This window comes from Megalops cyprinoides, chromosome 22 (assembly GCF_013368585.1).
Source record: "Megalops cyprinoides isolate fMegCyp1 chromosome 22, fMegCyp1.pri, whole genome shotgun sequence".
Lineage (NCBI taxonomy): Eukaryota > Metazoa > Chordata > Actinopteri > Elopiformes > Megalopidae > Megalops > Megalops cyprinoides.
In genome coordinates, this window is record NC_050604.1 from 15,944,599 (window position 1) to 15,964,573 (window position 19,975).

At 45.6% G+C, this 19,975-nt stretch overlaps 2 protein-coding genes across 2 annotated transcripts; one reads left to right on the forward strand and one right to left on the reverse strand.

The window, feature by feature from the left end:
- Nucleotides 1-998: 998 nt before the first annotated feature.
- Nucleotides 999-2,120, reverse strand: dctpp1 (dCTP pyrophosphatase 1). Its single transcript, XM_036517285.1, has one exon. It carries the CDS (start codon nt 1,988-1,990, stop codon nt 1,466-1,468), a length of 525 nt encoding a protein of 174 aa, XP_036373178.1. The 5' UTR covers nt 1,991-2,120; the 3' UTR covers nt 999-1,465.
- A 168-nt stretch (nt 2,121-2,288) lies between these two features.
- gatb (glutamyl-tRNA(Gln) amidotransferase, subunit B) lies at nt 2,289-16,054 on the forward strand. Its single transcript, XM_036517016.1, has 13 exons — nt 2,289-2,458; nt 2,649-2,805; nt 3,925-4,038; nt 7,477-7,675; nt 7,941-8,063; nt 9,257-9,370; nt 10,230-10,314; nt 11,547-11,591; nt 11,828-12,023; nt 13,287-13,420; nt 14,296-14,374; nt 15,178-15,312; nt 15,905-16,054. The coding sequence occupies exons 1-13, from the start codon at nt 2,289-2,291 to the stop codon at nt 16,028-16,030; spliced, it is 1,677 nt and encodes a 558-aa protein (XP_036372909.1). The 3' UTR covers nt 16,031-16,054.
- The last annotated feature ends 3,921 nt before the right edge of the window (nt 16,055-19,975 follow it).

Below are 19,975 nucleotides of genomic sequence, written 5' to 3' on the forward strand. Positions count from 1 at the left end.
TCCTTCAGACAAGCAGATACCAATTACTCTTCTAACAGACTCCTGCAGTTTTTAGATTGTATTACTTTTTGCTTGTTTCACAAAACATGCACTTGTTCATGGCAGGCCTAGGACTGGTCTCCAACTTCTGGAGATATCCTAGCTTTCCATATCCCCCCCAAATCACCTGATTCTGGAAGGGTGGAATCACCCATAAACCTCTGACAATAAAAACTGACACTTCTACACTATAACAGAGCTAAAGTGCCTGGCACTTCAACGATACTGAAGTATTGTGATTAAAATACCAGTCAAAGAACAACACAATTAAACTAAAACAGAACAGTTCTATCTCAAATTTCTGTAAACTAAAAAACCCTCATTTTCTTCATAATACATAACATTTTTAGTTTTGTTTTATATCAACTTCAAATAAAACAACTAACACTTTATTCCTTCCAGTGTGATTTGATTGAATGGCCCTCCGAGTATAGTAATCCAATAAATGGATCACCAAAATGTAATGAATTTTGGTTTGCCTGAAGAGGCATGTTTTTCCTCTATCTCTCTGCAGAGAGTAGGCGCCTGCTGCTAGTGTAGTCATCCACTTGTCATGCACTGAAGTCAGTCACAGCCACACAAGCATCACCAAACAGAAAAGCACTAGACCTACATTCAGAGACCATGTTTAACAGTTGAGTGCCAGTGAGACGTCCATCCCCTTAGCTCTCCCTTGCAGAGTAGTAGAGAAACACGGTACTTAGTGTTACATGGGTATCAAACAATATCTCAGTATTATAAGGCTTGTAGACCACTAGCCAAAGCAAATCAAAAGACTGTGTACATTGTGTACAAGTAGAAAAGTCATACATCCAATACAGGGTGCTTGAATTGACCATTCAGTCAGCCAGTGAGAGCAAAGCGCTATGAAGTGACGAGAAAGAATCCACACAAGGCAAGTCTTTAAAACAAGGTTTATGGTTTTGTACTGTTACAGAACAGACAATATATGACGCTGGGGGTGGGTTCAATTTCAGGTTAAAACATATCTTTCAGCCTCATTTACATTCAAACTTACAAAATAGCATCTAACATTCAGCATCTAGCACAATAACAACCACATTTATCCGCTGTGCCGTGCCTTGCAACGCCATTCATCCGAAATGAAATCTGACTCGCTTGACATAATAAACTGACACGGGTCCAGAAAACTGATTACCATTAAAAACAAAATAACATCGAATATTAAAAGATATCATGAGACCGAAAAACAAAATTACTCCGTGACCTTGCTAGTAACGCATTCCAGCACACACCCCATAGATCCATCAAAATATAAAATAGTTATTCTAACTCCAAATGTAGTTAGGGAGTATCACGGTAGATACAGTGCTTTATCAAATCTCCCCTAATCAAAGCGCAAACTCGGGAAGAACGGTATCAATCATAAAAAGTGTCGAGGGAACAGGGTAACTTTCTCTTCAGTTTAGTCTTGGTACTCCGTGTACTTCTTAGCCGAGCCGTGCACCTTGCTGGCCGGGTACTTGAGCCGGTTGAGAGCCATTTTACGGAGCACTTCTTGGGGAAGGTCAACGTGGCACTTCTCTGCCAGTTCCAGCAGGTAGATGAGCACGTCGCTCAGTTCATGGGCCAGCTGCTCCCGCTCTCGCTCCGTCCAGCCGGGCAACCCCTCGGCCACTTCCCCTCGCCACTGGAACAGCTCTGACACTTCTCCCACCTCCCCGACAAGAGCGAGAAGCAGGTTCCTGGGCTGGTGAAACTGGTTCCAGTCCCGCTCGTCCGTGAACTCGGCCTGCAGCCGTCGGATGTCTTCCATGGTGGGTTCTGCGCTGAAGGTGAATCGTTGTGGTGCCTTCAAGCCGTTCTGCACTGGACGGATACCCTGCTCTCCGGTTCCTGGGTGTGAAGTTTCGGGTACACCGTTTGTACAGTTAAATTTCACTGTTCCGTTACTGCGCACGTCCTCTATTTCCTTTCTCTGTTCAGCCATCTCTTTAATCTAGCGATCGGAGCAGAAAACTTATCCCCCAAGACGCTCAGCTTTCCTCATAAAACTATGTGTACTATGCGTCCTAAAGACACGCGTTAAACTCCCGCCAGAAGTCTGCACCTCTTCCCATAGTAACATGTGAATGACTTTTAACCCGGGAAATAATTACGACGTCGTACCTCAGAATCGTGCACTGGTATGGGACATGTAGTCTAAACATCTTCAACGGACGGAGCATGCCAGTAGAATCACAGGCAGTGGAACTACAACTTCCACAATACAAAAGGCAAAGACAGTCATGGCTGCCTCGTCAACGGGGTTGTGCACAGTTGTATGCTGTATAAATAGAAAAATTACAACACGGTACCTGAGGATATTCTCTCAAAACGCCTGCCATCACGTATGCAGTAAGAGTTTTGGGAGCTCTACCCAGCGTTGCCACAGTCAAGCTCAAATAAAAAAGAAAAGGTTGGTATTTTACACTGCGACATGTTGAATGTCACGGTAGCGTTAGCTAGCTCGCTTGCCAGCTGTCAGCAAGTGTTACGGTGTAACGTTACCAATAGTTGCGCAAGCAGTACAGCTCTACTTTAAGTGACGCTCCTAGTGCAGTCTGACTAGTTAAGGTAAAGGTATAACACTGAATCCAATCTGTCAGCAGCGTTCCCCAGCAGCTGGTCGGTGTTGTTGGTTTGGAGGTCCACGCACAGATCCACTCCAACACAAAGCTGTTCTCAGGATCCCAGGTCAGATTTTCTGCTCCGCCAAACTCCTTGGTGTCCTTCTTCGACGCATCCCTGCCCGGCACTTTACCCGTGAGTTCAGTTATTTAATACTTTATTTTTTATACAGCCCTGTTATCTGACTCGATTAACGCGAGGTTTAAGTGATGATTGAGGTAAAGACACACACACATTCCTATGTTATTTTTGTACACCATCTTAAAACTCTTATAAAACATTATTATAAGTCATTCAAAATTCAGAATTAGTGTTCACTGAAACAACCCAGGCAACTCTTCCTGTCATTCTCAACTACTTGGTTTGTCCCGTCAAAGCACTTTTTCTGGTTTTATTTTATTCACTATGATTTAGGTAGTGACGTGTATTTCAAAGTCAAATTTGGTGCATTCAAAGATAAATAAAATATCAATGCACTTTTGAAGTACTGTAAGCACTTTAAAGTACTATAATCACAGATCTTTTGATTGACTACTTTCTACCCTCTAGTGGTGAAATCATTCATTAAAATGCACATCATTAATTCCTTTAATCATTGTTTATTGGAGAAAAAATTATAATGACATTGTCCATACGTCAGTGTTGAGGATTGCTCTGTGGAGAGTGCATAATGGCAACATTCTAACTGAACAGGCGTAGAGGTCTGATGTCGTAGCTGAGTGCTTTCTATGCATATGTTGTTTTTATAATTGTAGTTATTAACCAAATTTCACAGAGGTCCCTATCCAGGGTGGTTTAGAATACATAAAGCATGAATATTTAATGCACTATTCACTCTGAGAGTAATGCTGTCTGTCAGTAAAACTAAATGGTAAGATCAGTTTTAGTATGACCTGGAAAGATTTATCTGCACTCTACCAGTTTATTTTACCTCAGTGAAAGTGGATCCTGACAGGAAATGACAGCTGTTGAGGAAAGCATAGGTTGATATTACGTTGTGTCTGCACCAACAAGAGGCAATAAACACTTTGTAACACCTTAAATGTTATTTCCACGCAAACGTCTGTATGGTACTGTGTGGTTACCCTCTTCGTTGGGACATTTTGATACACCAGAGTGTTGGTGCTCACATTGCCCAGCAATGCAGCAGATCCCAGGTCAGTCAGCAGGCCGGTTTGTTGTCTTATGTCGTGGCAGTGAGGGTGTGTACTCCATTCTCTTCCTCACCGAGTGTTCGCTCCTCTTCCTCTGCAGGTGCTGAACAGAAGATGTGTGGAGGCAGCGGTAATGACAGGGCTGGCCCTCGAATGCACCATCAACAGGAAGTCACTGTTCGACCGGAAACACTACTTCTACGCCGATCTACCTGTGAGTCTACACTTCATTTTACCTATACAGTTGCTAGAAAACGAGCTCTGTGTGGTTTTGTGTTAGTTTGTTCAAAGATAGATTTATTGCATTGCGTTCATTTGTCCAGAAGACTTCTCTCTACCTTGCTTTAGCATTGCGGAGCTGTAATTTTGACAGATCTCTGCTGACAGGCACCCGTATTGCGTATTAATAGGACCCTGGAGAATACTTACTTAGACGAATGACTGTCCTTGCTTTTAAAAGCTGCTAACAGTCAAGTTAAGGCTAAGTGCTTTTCACCTTGCTGTGTAGAGGCAGTCGGTAATGAATTGAAATGGTGGCACCATTTCCCATCTCTCAAAGCTCCTGGGTAATTTTAGAGCTGTTATAGACAGCTTTTTAGATCCCAGAAAATTGATATGCGCAAAATTATTTGAGAAGACTCAATGCCAGTAGCCCTACAAATCCTCCACAAAATGAATTTAAGACATTTTAAAATGGGAAAGACCTCGAACAAAGCACACATATATCATTTTGAGATCTTTTTTTTTGTCACTTCATTGTTGCATTTTAGGAGTGTGAAGATGCTGAATTTGAATATTTTACTGCTAACCATAGCAGCGTGGAGCACTTCATCATTTCTCTCTGGTCAATTTCACTATTGGGGAAACCAACCATGGATGGGTTTGGCACCAGTACAAAAGGACCTGCGCTTACCCTTGAATGCCACAGAAATCTATCTCATTTCTGTTTTTCTGTAAGGGCCTGTTGTAGCTCTCAGATCAGGTGAGAGGTATGGGAGTTGTGCCTCTGAGTCTTGTTTCACTGCTGTGTAGAGCAGTGCGGTTTGGTTGCTTTTTAACAGCTTCCCCTGATTAGTGAGGGGGTTCTAAGAAGCTGCCGGCAGCATTACCCTCTGTTATGGAGGAGAATTTTCTTTGTAAGTCAGAAATGAATCTTGGTGAAATCCCAGCTGGAGGCCTAAGGATTATGCAGCGAAGAGCTGCTTTGTCACACATTCTCAGCGTGGCAACCAGGGATGGCATACACTCTCACAAGGAGACCGAGCACTGCAAACAGGGATACTACTGTAGCTCTTTTCTTCTTCTCCTAATTTATTCATAAACATGGAAGTAATGGTATGTATTAAAAACTTAATACAACAGGGTGTCAATTTTTTTTTTCATTTATCAATGTGAAAAAGAGGTGATGAGTGTATCTGGAAGTTAACATCACCCTCAGAACACAGGTTGTTCCCTCTTAAAGCCATATGCACATGACCTGAAAAATGACAGTATTCAATAGTTTAACTGTGGAACAGCTGAGCAAAACAATCAATTGTAGGTAGTGTTTAGGCAATAGCAGAGCCATTTGAATAGACCACCAAGCCCAGGAGGGTGTGGAGTTACAGTGAGATGGAGTTGCTGTGTCAGGCCCTTACTATTAATGTTATGTGCCATCCATTCACTGTCCGCTTCTGTGCTTAGTGGGCCTGAGAAATTCTGGGTCTGTAGTGAAAAGGGCATGTGGATTCAGAGATCGATTTTTCTCACTGTCAACACTTCACACCAAATCCCTGATTTCCCCCCGTTGAATGTACGTCTCATTGTTCATTCAGTGCTTCCAGCGTTCATGCAGCATTTTCCTGACCAGCATCTCCTGTTGGAATTAAATGGCTTCACACTGAAGGTTGATTAGCATGCCTCCACAAATGTGTACTGAATCTCTAAGCAGAGGCTCATCGTTGGACATTGTCTCAGAAATTTTCAAGCTGACGCATGCTGACAGGGAATGCAGTGTGGGTGAAGTATTTATTGACTCCAACAAAGCTGCCTGTGGTAACATTTTATCGAGTGGAGGTTTCCTCTTAGAGCCAGTGTCTGACAATCCACTGTATTGAGTACTTCTTCTGGAGACCACTGTGGCTCCAAGAACTCAAAGTACCTGAAGTGTGCCCACTGCAGCACAGAAACACATGCGTCTCTTTGATCAGTTTCCCTACGGGGCTCGCAAACCATGGTTCGCTTCAGACATTTAATTTCTTATTGGCACAGTTGCCACCCTGTTTGTTCAAACCAGAATGGCTTGGTGCACACAATTTCACATACAGTACCAGTCAAAATGTTTAAGGGTTTTTCTTTATTTTTACTATTTTCCAGTAAACTGTGGAAAATAACACAAATGGAATTATGCAGTGACCAAAAAAAGTATTAAACAAATCAAATCTATCTTGTTAGATTCTTCAAAGTAGCCAAAGTATTTTTCAAAAATAGAAAGCAATTCATCAAATTCACTTAAATGTTTAAGAAACAATTTTCAAGCAATTAAACATTAGATCAAAATGTCTTTGAATGCATGTTTCCCATTATCTTGAACAGGTGTGTCCAAGCTTTTGACTGGTACTCTACGTCCAGGGATTGGAAGTTATAGCTTGGTATGATAGAAATCAGCAAGGAGCATAACGGACATTGCAACCAGCAGGGCGATGTGGCTAGAGTGTGGTGTAGAGGACACCATGGACTACAAAGGATTGTAACTGCATTTTAAAAGATCTTTGTTTTTTAAAGCCAGGAAATAGGTGTGATTATGTGGAGGGCTTGTAGACTGGAGCTGTTTTAGGCAGGCCACCTTATCCCAGTGGCAGCCTTGGGCCGTACACCATGCCTATTTTTTTTTCTATTTAGACATTACAAACCATAAAAGTCAAGACAAATGCATTCAATTACTGTTTGGATATGTTGCCATGACCTCATCACAGTGATATTTCCATACCACAATGAGGTAAAAACAGAAGATTGATGCGGCATGTGTCAGCCATATTTACAGGAGCCCGGCTAAAATGAGCTGTCTGTAGTGCTCAGTTGTGTTTGTTTTTGGGCCAAAGATTAATTTGTTGATCAGGTACAACATGCAGATGGCGATGTTTAATTGCGTTTTTTTTGCTCCCAGATATATGTAATTTTTTGTCGTGCCAATAACTGTGATTAATGTTTTGTCTCCTCTGGTCTCTATTGCCATGGCAACACATAAAGAGCTACCTACTTAGAGCAGCTCCTTTAAATTGAATGTAATGAAATATGTATGTGCTTGCTTTTAACATTTTGAACCTGGGATGTAATGTCAATATTTTAATCATAGATTAATTACTCCAAATATCTCGTTTGTCCCTACACGCATAATTGGTTTGCTTTGGCACATAAATAATGTGTGTCAATTCCATTTTGGTAATAAGATTTTGCATGAACTTTTTTTTTCCTTTCTGGAAGTACTGCAGCTAGTTTGGAGGTAATTGTGAAGGTAATTTATTGCTAATTGTTAATTTAAAATTTATTTTGTCGTTAACCTATCACCCGTTCATACAGTGACCCTTGTAAATATTATATCATGAATAATAATAACATTATTATAATCCAATTATTGTGCTCTAACCATGGACACGGTTTCTCTGTGGTTCAGGCAGGCTATCAGATCACTCAGCAGCGGCTGCCCATTGCAGTTGACGGGAGGCTCAGGTACAGTCACCTGGTTGGACGCAAGCAGAACCAGGTGGTGACCAAGAGTGTGCGGATCAAGCAGATCCAACTGGAGCAGGATAGCGGCAAGAGTCTTCATGATGACAGCCGGAGCCAGACCCTCATCGACCTCAACAGAGCAGGTCTGCGTGAGTCTGCGTGAGTCTGCGTGCAAATGGAATGTGTCTGTCTGTGTCTGTGTGTGTGATGGTGTATGTGTAATTGGTATGTGTGTGTCTGTGGCACTGTGTGTATAAATGGTATGTGTGTGTCTGTGCGTCTGTATGTGGTGGTGTATGTATAAATGTGTCTGTGAGTACTGTATGTATACTGTGTGTGTAAATGGTATGTGCGTGTCTGTGTTTGTGTGTGGCACTGTATGTTTAAGTGGTATGTGCGTGTGTGCAGGCGTGGGGCTGATGGAGCTGGTGATGGAGCCGGATCTGTGCTGTGGTGAGGAGGCAGCCGCCGCTGTGCGGGAGCTCCAGCTCATCCTGCAGACCCTGGGGACCTGCCAGGGAAACATGGCTGGTGAGGACCACTGCCTCCGGCAGCACCCACACCTGTCAGCCCTGTCCCAGAGACAACACACCTGTCAGCCCTGTCCCAGAGACAGCACACCTGTCAGCCCCGTCCCAGAGACAGCACACCTGTCAGCCCTGTCCCAGAGACAGCACACCTGTCAGCCCTGTCCCAGAGACAGCACACCTGTCAGCTCTGTCCCAGAGACCACACACCTGTCAGCCCCGTCCCAGAGACAGCACACCTGTCAGCCCTGTCCCAGAGACAGCACACCTGTCAGCCCCGTCCCAGAGACCACACACCTGTCAGCCCCGTCCCAGAGACAACACACCTGTCAGCCCTGTCCCAGAGACCACACACCTGTCAGCCCTGTCCCAGAGACCACACACCTGTCAGCCCTGTCCCAGAGACCACACACCTGTCAGCCCTGTCCCAGAGACCACACACCTGTCAGCCCCGTCCCAGAGACAGCACACCTGTCAGCCCCGTCCCAGAGACAGCACACCTGTCAGCCCTGTCCCAGAGACCACACACCTGTCAGCCCTGTCCCAGAGACCACACACCTGTCAGCCCTGTCCCAGAGACCACACACCTGTCAGCCCCGTCCCAGAGACAGCACACCTGTCAGCCCCATCCCAGAGACAACACACCTCTCAGCTCTGTTACAGAAACGACACACCTCCTGTTCATCTCTGTCACATAGACAACACACCTGTGGGCCCTGAGACAACAACTTTGTCCGCCCCAGTGGAGAGACAACAGCTACAACCTGCCCATCAGCCACAGCGCATCTGCAGTACCCCTGTCAGCTCTCTCACAGACACACACACTGTTCTCATCTACCCTCCTTACAAATCCAACATCAGTCCACAGACAGATACTCAGTTGTAATGTCACGAGCAGTGATTGTGTGCTGTTCATTGAGATATCACCATTGGTATACTGGTGATACTGGTGATGGGGTATTAAACTGATGAAGTAAAACATTTAAAATAAAAGTTAGGAACAGAACTGGGGAATGTGTAAGTACTCCTGTTTTACGCTACTGTTAAATATATATTTTAAAGCATACCTGAACTACATAGTGTGTAGAATCCACTTGAAAAGTAATTTAGGATTTATGCAGTTTTTTTTAAAATTAGCATTCAGATTTATACACAGTTTGGAATACATTTTTTACTTTTTGGTGTTTCCTCCAACAGAGGGCCAGCTGAGGGTTGATGCCAACGTCTCCGTGCATCGGCCAGGGGAGCCGTTGGGAGTGAGGACTGAGGTGAAGAACATTAACAGCGCCCGCTTCCTGGCGAGGGCCATAGGTGAGAGCAGCGCCCCCTGGTGGCTGGTCTGTGCCCTGCGCGCTGTGTCAGGAATCGGGCCCATTGCTGCCGGTGCTCATGGGGAAATAACCTCATTGACATTCCGCAGCTTGGGGAAGTGCATACTGGGAGTAGCAAAGTGGAAAGTACCCTCCTGTGAGTGTGCAGGGAATAGGCTGGCTGCTCAGAGTTTCTCAGAAGGATGTGTAGGAGCACACACACACACACACACACACACACACACACACACACACACACACACTCTGTCCCTTTCTCTGGCTGTCAACCTGAAACAGTTGCCTGGCGAAAGTGAATGCTGATGTGTAATTATCCGTGTTCTCTGAGTTCAGCTGTAAGTTAAAGATAAGACTTGCGGACAATGAAGCATTTCTGCGACTTCCACGATTATTAATCTCTGTCTTTTTTAACGCTCAGTTAAGCAATAAACTGGCAAAGTCTTCAAAGCTTCAGTGTCTCGCGAGACAGAAACTAAGTGTTTTGGCAGCGTAAGATTTATTCCTTAATTCTGTCCCTGAAGATACCAGAAAGTTGACTTTTCTTGAAACACTAACTCAGATATGGCAGTATTAATTTCAGTATCAAGCAGTGCACGCTTTTACTTTTTTCGGATTTAATGTACATTTTATTGTTTTCATTTTATTTTATTGATATGTGTGCTCATAAGCTGCATGTAAGAGTGAAATTAAAACCGATTTTACATGGGAGACTAACATTCATTGACCCCAAAAACTTGTGTGGAGCCCCCTGTGTTCTGACAGATGGTAGATTGTGAACGCTGAGAGCTGGCTGCTGGGTGCTCACTGAGCCTCTGATATCAGTCCTGAAATGTTCTCCGCAGAATACGAGATTCAGAGACAGATGGAGGTCATCGAGAGCGGTGGAACAGTGCTGAACGAGACCCGGGCCTTTGATTACAAATCCGGGTAAGGGACGTGGAGAAATATGTCAGCAGAAATGTTTGTCATGATGATTTGTCCAGATTTGACTACTTCTGCTTTTTGTTTGTTAAATGGAAAGGCCTCTATAATGAATCTTTTGTTGGACCCCTCAGTGTTTCTAAGACATATCAACATACGCAACATACATTGTACTCCAGAATTTGGGTCAAAGAAATAAAGGGATCTGAACACGGGTATGGCTTCGTGCTGTGCTACATTGCTCCTGTCTCCACGCTCACATGTGTGTGCAGGAAACCTGTGGCCCCACAGGGCTGTGTCAGAGTGGCCCAGCAGACCCTTTCTATATATGAGGATGGCTGGAAAATGGGTACTAGAGAAAAGATAGGGTTTGCTATATTACATAAAAGCAGAGTGGAACATGATTAATACTGAACGGTGAGTGTGTGTGTATTTAAAGTGTAGTGCGGATGGAGCATGAATGAAATAATAATGTAATGTATTATTATTTAAGTTGGATTTGCATTGCTTTCATACATTGCAAATGAGACTTAATATATTATTGAGAGAACATTATTATAAACTGACGAATTTAATAAGAGGAATAATCATTTGTCAGGAGGAAAGTGCCCTCAGCAGGGTATTTATTGGGGGCTCCTGACAAAGGAAATATATTTGTTCTTCCATAAATGCAGATAATTAGAGTCAAGTGCAACTAATCAGATTAAAGCACAACATGTAAAGTGTGCCAGGATGTGGTGCGTTACTTCATTAGGCGCCTGACTAATTGATCTGGGTTCTTGGAAGGACATGAAGGAGGCAGTGCTGTGTGAAGCGCATGGAGACAGATGCTGTGGAGAGGCACGTGGGGTCCGGGAGTGGAGGCGGGCGAGAGCTCCTTCATTAGGCCTCCATCACGGCTCCTCCAGTTTGGACGCTCGCTCACCCGGGGCGTCTGACTCGCGCGGAATAGGAGAGTTCCGTTGAGTTCTCTTCCTGGCTGATGGATCGCACAGGGCAGATGTGCTGTGGTGTTTTAAAGCCCATGCGTGGGGATTGTGCTGTGCTGTGTCATGATTTGCACTGGTCTGTGGTTGGTTCACTGTTGGCAGTTCCGGTCTGAGAGACTGAGGTACCTCAGTGTGTCAGCCTTGACCCCCCCCCCCCCCCCCCCCCCCCCACAATTGGTGACAGCGCTGTCATGGGTCCCCCTCAGACTGCTGTAGTGGTGACCTGTGTTTTACTCTGTTTGCTCTTAGGCAGACCTTTCCAATGAGGGACAAGGAAGGCCTTCAGGACTACAGGTAAGCTCTCCACTCTAACTCTTTGCAGTGTGAATGTGCTGATTGTCTGGTATCTGACTGGGTTACACAGGTGGGGGGACTTTTGGTGGTGTGGGGACTTTTGTCTGATATAATATGAGTGAGGGTGGAAATGAACTAATGAGAGTGTGGAGGTGACCTGAGTATACCTCCTGTCACAAGGCAGTGATCTGACTTATGCATCAGGCTGGTCAGAATCTCTCTCTGTTTGCGTGAAGGTTTATGCCGGAGCCCAACTTGCCCCCCCTCATGCTGTACGACAGTGAAACGGCCCCCCCTCCCCAATGGGTGGACCTGCAGCAGGTGGTACTCATAGACGCCGTACGGAAGAGGATCCCGGAGCTGCCGGCCGTGCGGAGGGAGAGGCTGGTGGACACCTTCGGCCTCCTGCCTGAGCACAGCTTCACCCTGGTGGTGAGTGAGAGTGTGAAGGACCGGCATCCGAACACCAGCAATGACAGCAACGAAATAAGAATCCATTGCATTTATATAGCAGTGTCTTTCATGAATCTCAAAGTGCTTTACCATGAGAGTGAGGTGTCTCATTACCACCAGTGGGAAGGGCGTTCCCGTTCAATACATTGCAGCCGTTTTGCACTTTGAACACTTCCCACATATCAGCTGAGGTGGGAGAGTGTGATAATTAGAAAGCCATATTTAGAGAGCCAGATTTGGAATTTGGCTAGGACACCGGGGTGCTCCCTGCTCTGCGGTAAATGCCATGGGATCTGAGTCAGAAAGATGCTGTCCACTACAGCGTGTGCTGGGCTTTCTGAAGTAGTGCATTGGTTTCTGTGCTTGGTCCAGAGGGAATACCGCCCCCTACTGGCCCACCAACAGCTGGTTTAGCAGCGACCTGCTTTTTCAATCTCCTCAAGTACTAACCAATCTGGCCACACATAGCTTCACACAGGGAGGAGAGAGTTACAGGGTCATTTGACCGCTGGCACAGTGGGGGATATTTCATGCACTTATTTATACACTTGTTTTCACAGCTCTTATTTATGTACACCATCATACAGGACAAGCAGAGAGTAGACGCTGCTGATGCTGTCAGAATGGCTAATAAATATGTCAACCCAGAGAAATAGTCTCTAAAAAGGATTCACTGAAATGATGATGGGGGCCAGGATTCGATGTCTGTCATAACAGGGGGACCTGCTTTTCCTGACTGAGGTCCCTTGTCCTCTGTCTGGAGTCTTTTTCCTTTTATAAGCACATGTGATACCCAGTGCATGAAGTTAATTTCAGACGGCATGTTCTCTGTGTGGCAGGACTTCCCTGTCGCTCCTGCTATCTGACCTGACTTGGAAAGGTCACCAGGGGTAATGCGATGAAAGGAGTGAATCTGTTTTTTTTAGCTCTCCTGTGCTTCAGCCTGCAATCCAGCAGAGGGCAGTATAATGTAGAGGCCACTGTCCACCCTGTGTGGCAAGAGCATGTCACCAGCCAAAGAGGCATGGAATTTACATCTGGATGCATAGTCTTTGAATACTGTCATGGTGTAGCATATTGAAACTCACTGCTTTTCTGTATGTGAAATAAATGCAAGGTGAAAAAGCACAGCTTATGTAGATCCTAGTACATTGAGAATTTTTTGCCGGTACCCTCTGCCCAAGTAGGACCTCAGTCTGTAATGATGTAATGTACCCTTTCTGATGTGTCTCCTGTGTTTAGAATGAGGACGGGCTGATGGACTACTTTGTGGGTGTGGCCAGCCAGACCAGGGCAGAGCCAAAGAAGGTGATTGGCTGGGTAATTAAGGACGTGCTGGGTCTCCTCAAGCAGCAGGGCCTGAATGTGAGCCAGAGGTGAGAGACGGGCTGACTCAGCCCTGCACTGCAGTACTGACTCCCCCAGTCCCGCCCCCCCCCCCCTTCCCACATAAGTAACTCGGCCAACAAGCCCTGCTCAAGGTGATCCAAACTAGTTCTGAAGGGCAGCGAGATCGTATCGCGCCACCGTGAATTTCAAGCACACGAGATCGCCTCACCGTAATTGCTCTCGGCCACACTGAAGTCTGCGGAAATGTTCCTTTATGGCAAATTAGAAGTGAAACTTCTTAAAACCCCTTCACACATCATATTTAAGAGGATTCCAGGGTGCTAAAGCGATACATCTTCCCCGCTTCGTACTCTGATATGCACTTTCAATTTTTTGGCTGACTTTTTTTCTTTTTTATCTTGGATTTTTAGAATGCAGTTGAGCAGGTAATGTCTGGCTGGTGATAGAAATGGGTTCAGAACCCAAGAATCCTCAAAAAATTAGGATTTGCCAACTTCTACTCACTGTCCTCACAGAATTGTACGCGCTGCATTAGAGAGATAGGTTTGGCACATGTTGTGATTACATACTGTGTTGTTCTGTAGATATTTGTTGTCTTGTGGACTTGCTGTACTCATATTTATTTTGAAGCATAGGTTGTAGAGTTAGAGATGTTTTCTCTCTATTTATGTTATTTCTCTATTTCTGTGACCATGCTGTGCTCAGATATTTATTTTGAGGCACAGGTTAGAGTTAAAGAGGTTTCTCCTGTGTTGGAGGGCAGCATCGGTGAGTGTAGCTGGTTTGTCTTGCTGAGTTCAGACAGGCCAGATCAGCACTGTCACAGCAGAAAGGCCCCCCTGTTACTGGGGCAGGCCCGGCGTGACAGCTCTGATGGGCTCTGTCCTGCCCTGTCTTTCAGCCCTGTCTCTCCACGCTGCCTGGCTCAGCTGCTGGACCTGCTGGAGGACGGACGAGTTTCCTCCTCCGCAGCCAAGCTGGTGAGTGAGAGAGACACTCTCCTCATCTCTCATTCACACAGTCACCCACTCACATTACTCACTCAAGCAGCTCCCTCACTCCTCTCTCCCATACACTTACTACGCACGCACACACACACACACACACACACAGAGCTCACTCACTGCAATCACAGACAAACACACACTCACTTACTCCACACACACACACACACACACACACACACACACACACACACAGCTCGCTCACTGCGCTCACAGACAAACACACACTCACTCACTCCACACGCGCACACACACACACACACACACACGCACACAGTTCACTCACTGCACTCACACACAAACACGCTCTCACTCGCTCACCCAGTCACTAAGTCACACTTCATGTAGCTTCCCACTCACTCACTCACTCACTCACTCACTCACTCACTTTGTTCCCTCTTAGATTTTCTCATTCTTTCACCCACTCACTGAGTCAGACATTTATTATTACTCTCTGTCCTGGTTCTAGTTATCCTTTAGTGTTAAGTCATTTCTTTTTCTCAGTTTATCGCTTTTCATAATTCATATTCATTGCAGACATTTCTTGATACCTCCATTAAATGCTAAGCACTGAAGTTTAAGATGGGAAATCTGGTAGGCTGGCAGAAGAGAACAGGGTCCTTTCTTGATTTCTCCAGCTAGTCATTTTGACCCTCCTTTGCAATGATAGTAATGAAACTGTGGAATGGAATATGGTTATAAAGTCTTTTGAGTGCATGCTTGTGTGTGCTTGTCTTTGTGTGTGCACATGTGTGTGTGTGTGTATGCATGTGTTTCAGGTGTTCCTGGAGCTGTGGAAGGGAAGTGGGCGGAGTCCAGCGCAGATTGTAGAGGAGCAGGATTTGGGTCTGATGGACGACAGCGCTGAGTTAATACGGATATGTCAGGGTGTCATCGACTCGCACCCAAAGGAGGTGAGAGAGCTGGAGCAGGGCTCTAAGGCTGCGTGGCGAACACACACAAGTAGTACAGAGTCAGAGAGTGAGTACTCACATGTAGCAGGGAGCGTAAGACTGAGCACACATAAATGGCGTAGGGTTTATGGCTGAGAGCGCACAGGTAGCGCAGGGTCTAAGAATGAGCGCTCACAAGCAGTAGGAGTCTAAGGCCGAGCAAAGGCGGCACAGGGTTTAAGGTTAGAATGCACAAGTAGGAGGGCAGAAATTGATTATCGGTATGTGTTTAAAATTGGGCTTTGAGGCTTGGCTGAGCTACAATGGCTGTCTGAAAATACACATCGGCTACACAATCGCGGAGACACAGTGATTAATGCCATGAACCGCAGTCGTACGGTCATGTAGAAATAAACCCCTTTTTAATGAGGACCCAGGGGTGGGCGGCGCAGGGTCTGTGGAGCCATCCCAGCTGCCCGTCACCCGGAGTTATTCTCGGAGCAGAAGAGACGGGTCTCTGCCTTTGTGAATGTGCAGGCCGTCCCCATGGAGGCCTTTCTCACAGCAGGGTCACGGCTCGGGGTCACCTCCCGCGCGTCTCTCTGCCCTGCAGGTGCGGGCCATCAGGACGGGGAACAAGAAGGTTCTCAACAAGCTGGTGGGCCTGGTGCAGAAGGAGACCAAAGGCCGGGCGGACCCCGTGCGGGTCAGGGCCATTCTGGAGGAGGGCACGTCCTGAGGACCTGGAGCTGGCGCGATGTGGGTCACACTGACTGCTCTACCGGGGCGGTATAGCACTCTGGGAACAGAGGGTTGCTGGTTCAATTCCTGGGAGGGCCACTGCCGGTGTACCCTTGAGCAAAGCACTGAACCAGTGCTGCTTAATTTAATACCCAGTTGTATATATGTAATAACGAAAGCCATGCCAGTCACTGTGGGTATACATAATAATGCACTGCTGTTCTCCCTCAAAAGAAACAAACTGTTTTAAAGTTTGAAGTTATTTGCCACAGGCCTGCCGGTAACAGCCCGAGGATTCTCCCACTGTTTTAGTGCATCTGCAAGGTTGTTTACTGTGGCCGGGGATGAACAGGCAAATTTATGTCATTTATGTAATTAAAAGAAAGACTTCTCCTGGAGAAGTCCACTGTAAATCTTGAGTTTGTTTTACTTGTTTATTTGTTGTTGTTGTTGTCGTCCTTATTTTTCCGCAGGGAAATAACAGCGCAGAAGCTAATATGCAGCTAAACTCATTTGTACATGAACGCGTCCCACGTTGCACCGCTCACCAGAAGGGTTGGTAATTAAAGCAGCCCGCGGTTAGCAGGCCCACGGGGCCATGGCCGGTGCTCCTTGCAGCACTGTTATTGTAAGATGAAGAAGAGGGAGGGGTGGGTGGGGGGATATTCGATATTCCTCCGTGCCGACGCGGTGCCCCGTCTGAGTGTAACCCCCACTCCTGGTGGGGTTCCGTCGGTGCGGCGGCCGCGCCTTTGTTGTCTGGGCGAGGCGGTAATTAGAATGTTTTGGGGGGGCGGGGGGGGGTCTTGGCGGCTCCCGGCACTTCAGACTCCGCTGAACAAATCGGCGCCTTAATGGAAGACTGGCCCATTACGGCCGCTTTGGAATCCCTGATAAGTCATTCCAGGGATGTTATTAGTGTCTTCTGCTGTCAGACTCCATCAACGGAGCAGCGCTGTGGAGAAATACTGCATGTGATGCGTTTTAAAGCGCCCGCTTCTCCTCCGGATCTCCGCTTAAACCGCGCCCCTGTAACTGGACAAAGAGCACTACCTTGTGGCCAGAACAGGTTCCTGCAGCTGGGCAGCTTAAGAGGCAGCTGCATGAAGGATCGCAGTGTTTTCCACGGTTCACATATTTTCCCATCATATGTAAAGGGAAACTTAACTTAACTAGATGGATTGACTGCTTTGGACATTCATGTAGGTTCTCCCCTGCTATTATCAAGCACCCACATGCAGAATGTGCAAAAAATCACACCTGAAGGGCTGATGCGTGCATCCGTTTCACCGATCAGTCTGCCTTCATAAGCGTAAAAAAAGCAATCTGGCTATTATCTGGCCATGACTGCTGATGCAGGATCTGAATGCTACACAGCTGTGCTGACTGGCGACAGTCTCAGACTCTTATGATCTAGGGTATTTTTCAAATGTCTGGATATCAGACGTGCTGCTACACATATATCCTGCTGATAATAACGGGCTTTTGTATCATGAACACCTTAGCATTTAGATGAAGAAAAAATGTAAAATACTCTAAAACACACCCCTTTTCACATTGTGTTCACAGCACAAAAAACATGGCACTGCATCAGAGGTACCCAGCTTCATTCATGGATATCAGGGATCCTGCATGTTTTCCAAGGGTGCTTTAAATCACTGACTCTGAGGAGGGAATACAAACTGCTTCAGCCTAGGCAGTTGTTTGAAGCTAGTGCTTATATGCCTGGTAGAGTTGCCCTGCAGACACAGCAGCCTTCCAGGACCAGCGCTGACTACCCCTGGCCTAGATATGAAATATTTCCCAGGCAGCATGCTATATCAGGAAGAACGTGGCGCACAGCAGATAAAGGACAACTACAAAGACCTAAGGGCAAGTTATTAATGGATTTGACTCATGCACTGTGTGAAATAGCAGGGCACACAAAAAGCCTCTGTTCACACACAAAGGAGCTACCTTCACATAAAAGAGAGTGTCAGTGTCTCTCAGGAAACGCTCATGTGCTGCTTTCATACAGCACGTCCTGTGAGAACATCGCACGTAAGGAAGAGAATAGATGTGGATGGCTCTCCGGTGCCCTGCTATAGCATTGACATTACCAAACCCCCTCCAGGTGGACCCAGTTCTGAACAGAAAAGCTCTGCCAACATGAAAGGCAGGCAGAGAGGAAGTGAGCGTTAAATGGAGGTGACATAAATTACAGAATGTAATTACAGTAGAGTTATATTTCAGTTTTTTTTTCTAAGGAAGTAATCAAAACTAAGTAAGGAAATGGGGAAAGTAGAACATTCGTCTCTGAATGGAAATGTTGCAGGATTAGTTTCTGTGTAACACTGCGCTGTGTGACTGCTCATACCAAGTGGCACATTTTGGTTTGGAGGGAGACAAAATGTTCTGCTTCTCTCGAAGCGACATCCTTATTAAACGAGTTATGTCCCTGTGCTGTCATGTGCCAGCTAATGTGCCGGCATTATGTGGGAAGCACAGCAGTACGCTGGCAGGTCCTGGGTAATCTGGTTTTAGAAAGGGAGCTCGGCCGGCTGGAAGTGTCCCAAAGCTCTCCACATCGGGGTAAAATCAAATAGCTCTTCACTCTCGCTTCATTCAGCGGGAAAACGACAAGGGTTATAAGGACAGGTGAGAAGTAGTTTGTCACCAGATTTTATGATAGCATTAGCAGCGTTGCTGATTTGTGTTTCTTCAGAGCTGGTGTCAGTGGGTGGCAAGACTGACGCAGCCAGCTTCAGTCTGCCAGGTGCAGACAGCAGGCAGCATGAAGAAATGAAATGCAGTTCCAGGGCCCAGTTTAATGTTTAATCATTCCGTTTGCATTTTAGTTAGCATTGCCCCCCATCAACGCATTAGACAGCAACACGCCATGTAACAAAACGACCTATTATGAAATCGGACTTTTTTTTTAATGAGAAACATTCTGTTGAAAAAATTCTGTTGAAATCAAGGCAACAAATCTGATACAGTGGGGTACACTGTCTGCCCTTTGTACTGTGAACAGCACATGATATAGCTGGTTTCATCAGACCCCAACCACCTCAACACCACCCCTACACTATAGTACATGGCCAGGACTGTCACTCAAGTCACCTTTGTATTTTCAATGACATTTTAAGGATAAATCATACAGATAAAAATATCTATGGATTCTTTTTATTTTTTTATTACTGTAAAACTGAGCAATTTTGAAAAATTAGAAAATTTGAATTTTTTTTAAAAGAATATTTTTCTTTTTTTAATGTTTGGGCAATTTTGCATGACTTTTTAAAGACAATGGTATAATTGACTACTGTCCATGACTTTTCCGACTTTCCAGGATAAAAGTATTTTCAAAGGTTTCCAAGGACTGTGGGGAGGCTGGTGTTTAATTTGATTCACTGTACATCGAGTGATCCTACCCTTCATCCCAGGATAGTACTCACATACAGTTTAGCTGTAACATTATACATTCCACAGTCCAGTCAATGTAAAGAAGAAAAACAACACCAAGTACAACTCTGTGTAAAAATATGGCAGATCGCTTTCTACAAAACATTACATTGTTTAAATACCCTCCCCCATCTGAAAAATTCTATATAGGACTCTCTATCCCAAAATGATATATTTGCATAGAATTTCTGGTTTTTCTGAACCTATAACGTACATGTGCAAAGAGCACTAAAGTAAGGCATAACCACAGTATCACACCCCGGCATCTGTGTGATCTTCACAGCTGGTGCCAGATAAGATCTCTCCGCTGACTGGAATCTGAGGTGTTTGTGTGGGGCGACTGTCTCGGCTTCCCACAGGTGAGCTGAAGCTAGTTTAGTGCACAGCAGAGTTCATAGTGCTGCACAGCGTGTGTTTTACAACGTGAAGTTCACAAACGCTGGGAAAAGATGCCGGCACACGACTCCCTTCTCTGTCCCTGAGCACTCAGCATGAGCACATC

What these genes read in the sequence shown, in the direction of transcription:
- gatb (XM_036517016.1), top strand. Translation starts at nt 2,289, where the DNA reads ATGGCTGCCTCGTCAACGGGGTTGTGCACAGTTGTATGCTGTATAAAT. An exon ending in CCCTGCCCGGCACTTTACCC is followed by an intron (nt 2,806 to 3,924) that starts GTGAGTTCAGTT and finishes CTTCCTCTGCAG; the next exon opens with GTGCTGAACAGAAGATGTGT. An exon ending in CTTCCTGGCGAGGGCCATAG is followed by an intron (nt 9,371 to 10,229) that starts GTGAGAGCAGCG and finishes TGTTCTCCGCAG; the next exon opens with AATACGAGATTCAGAGACAG.
- dctpp1 (XM_036517285.1), bottom strand. Translation starts at nt 1,990, where the DNA reads ATGGCTGAACAGAGAAAGGAAATAGAGGACGTGCGCAGTAACGGAACA.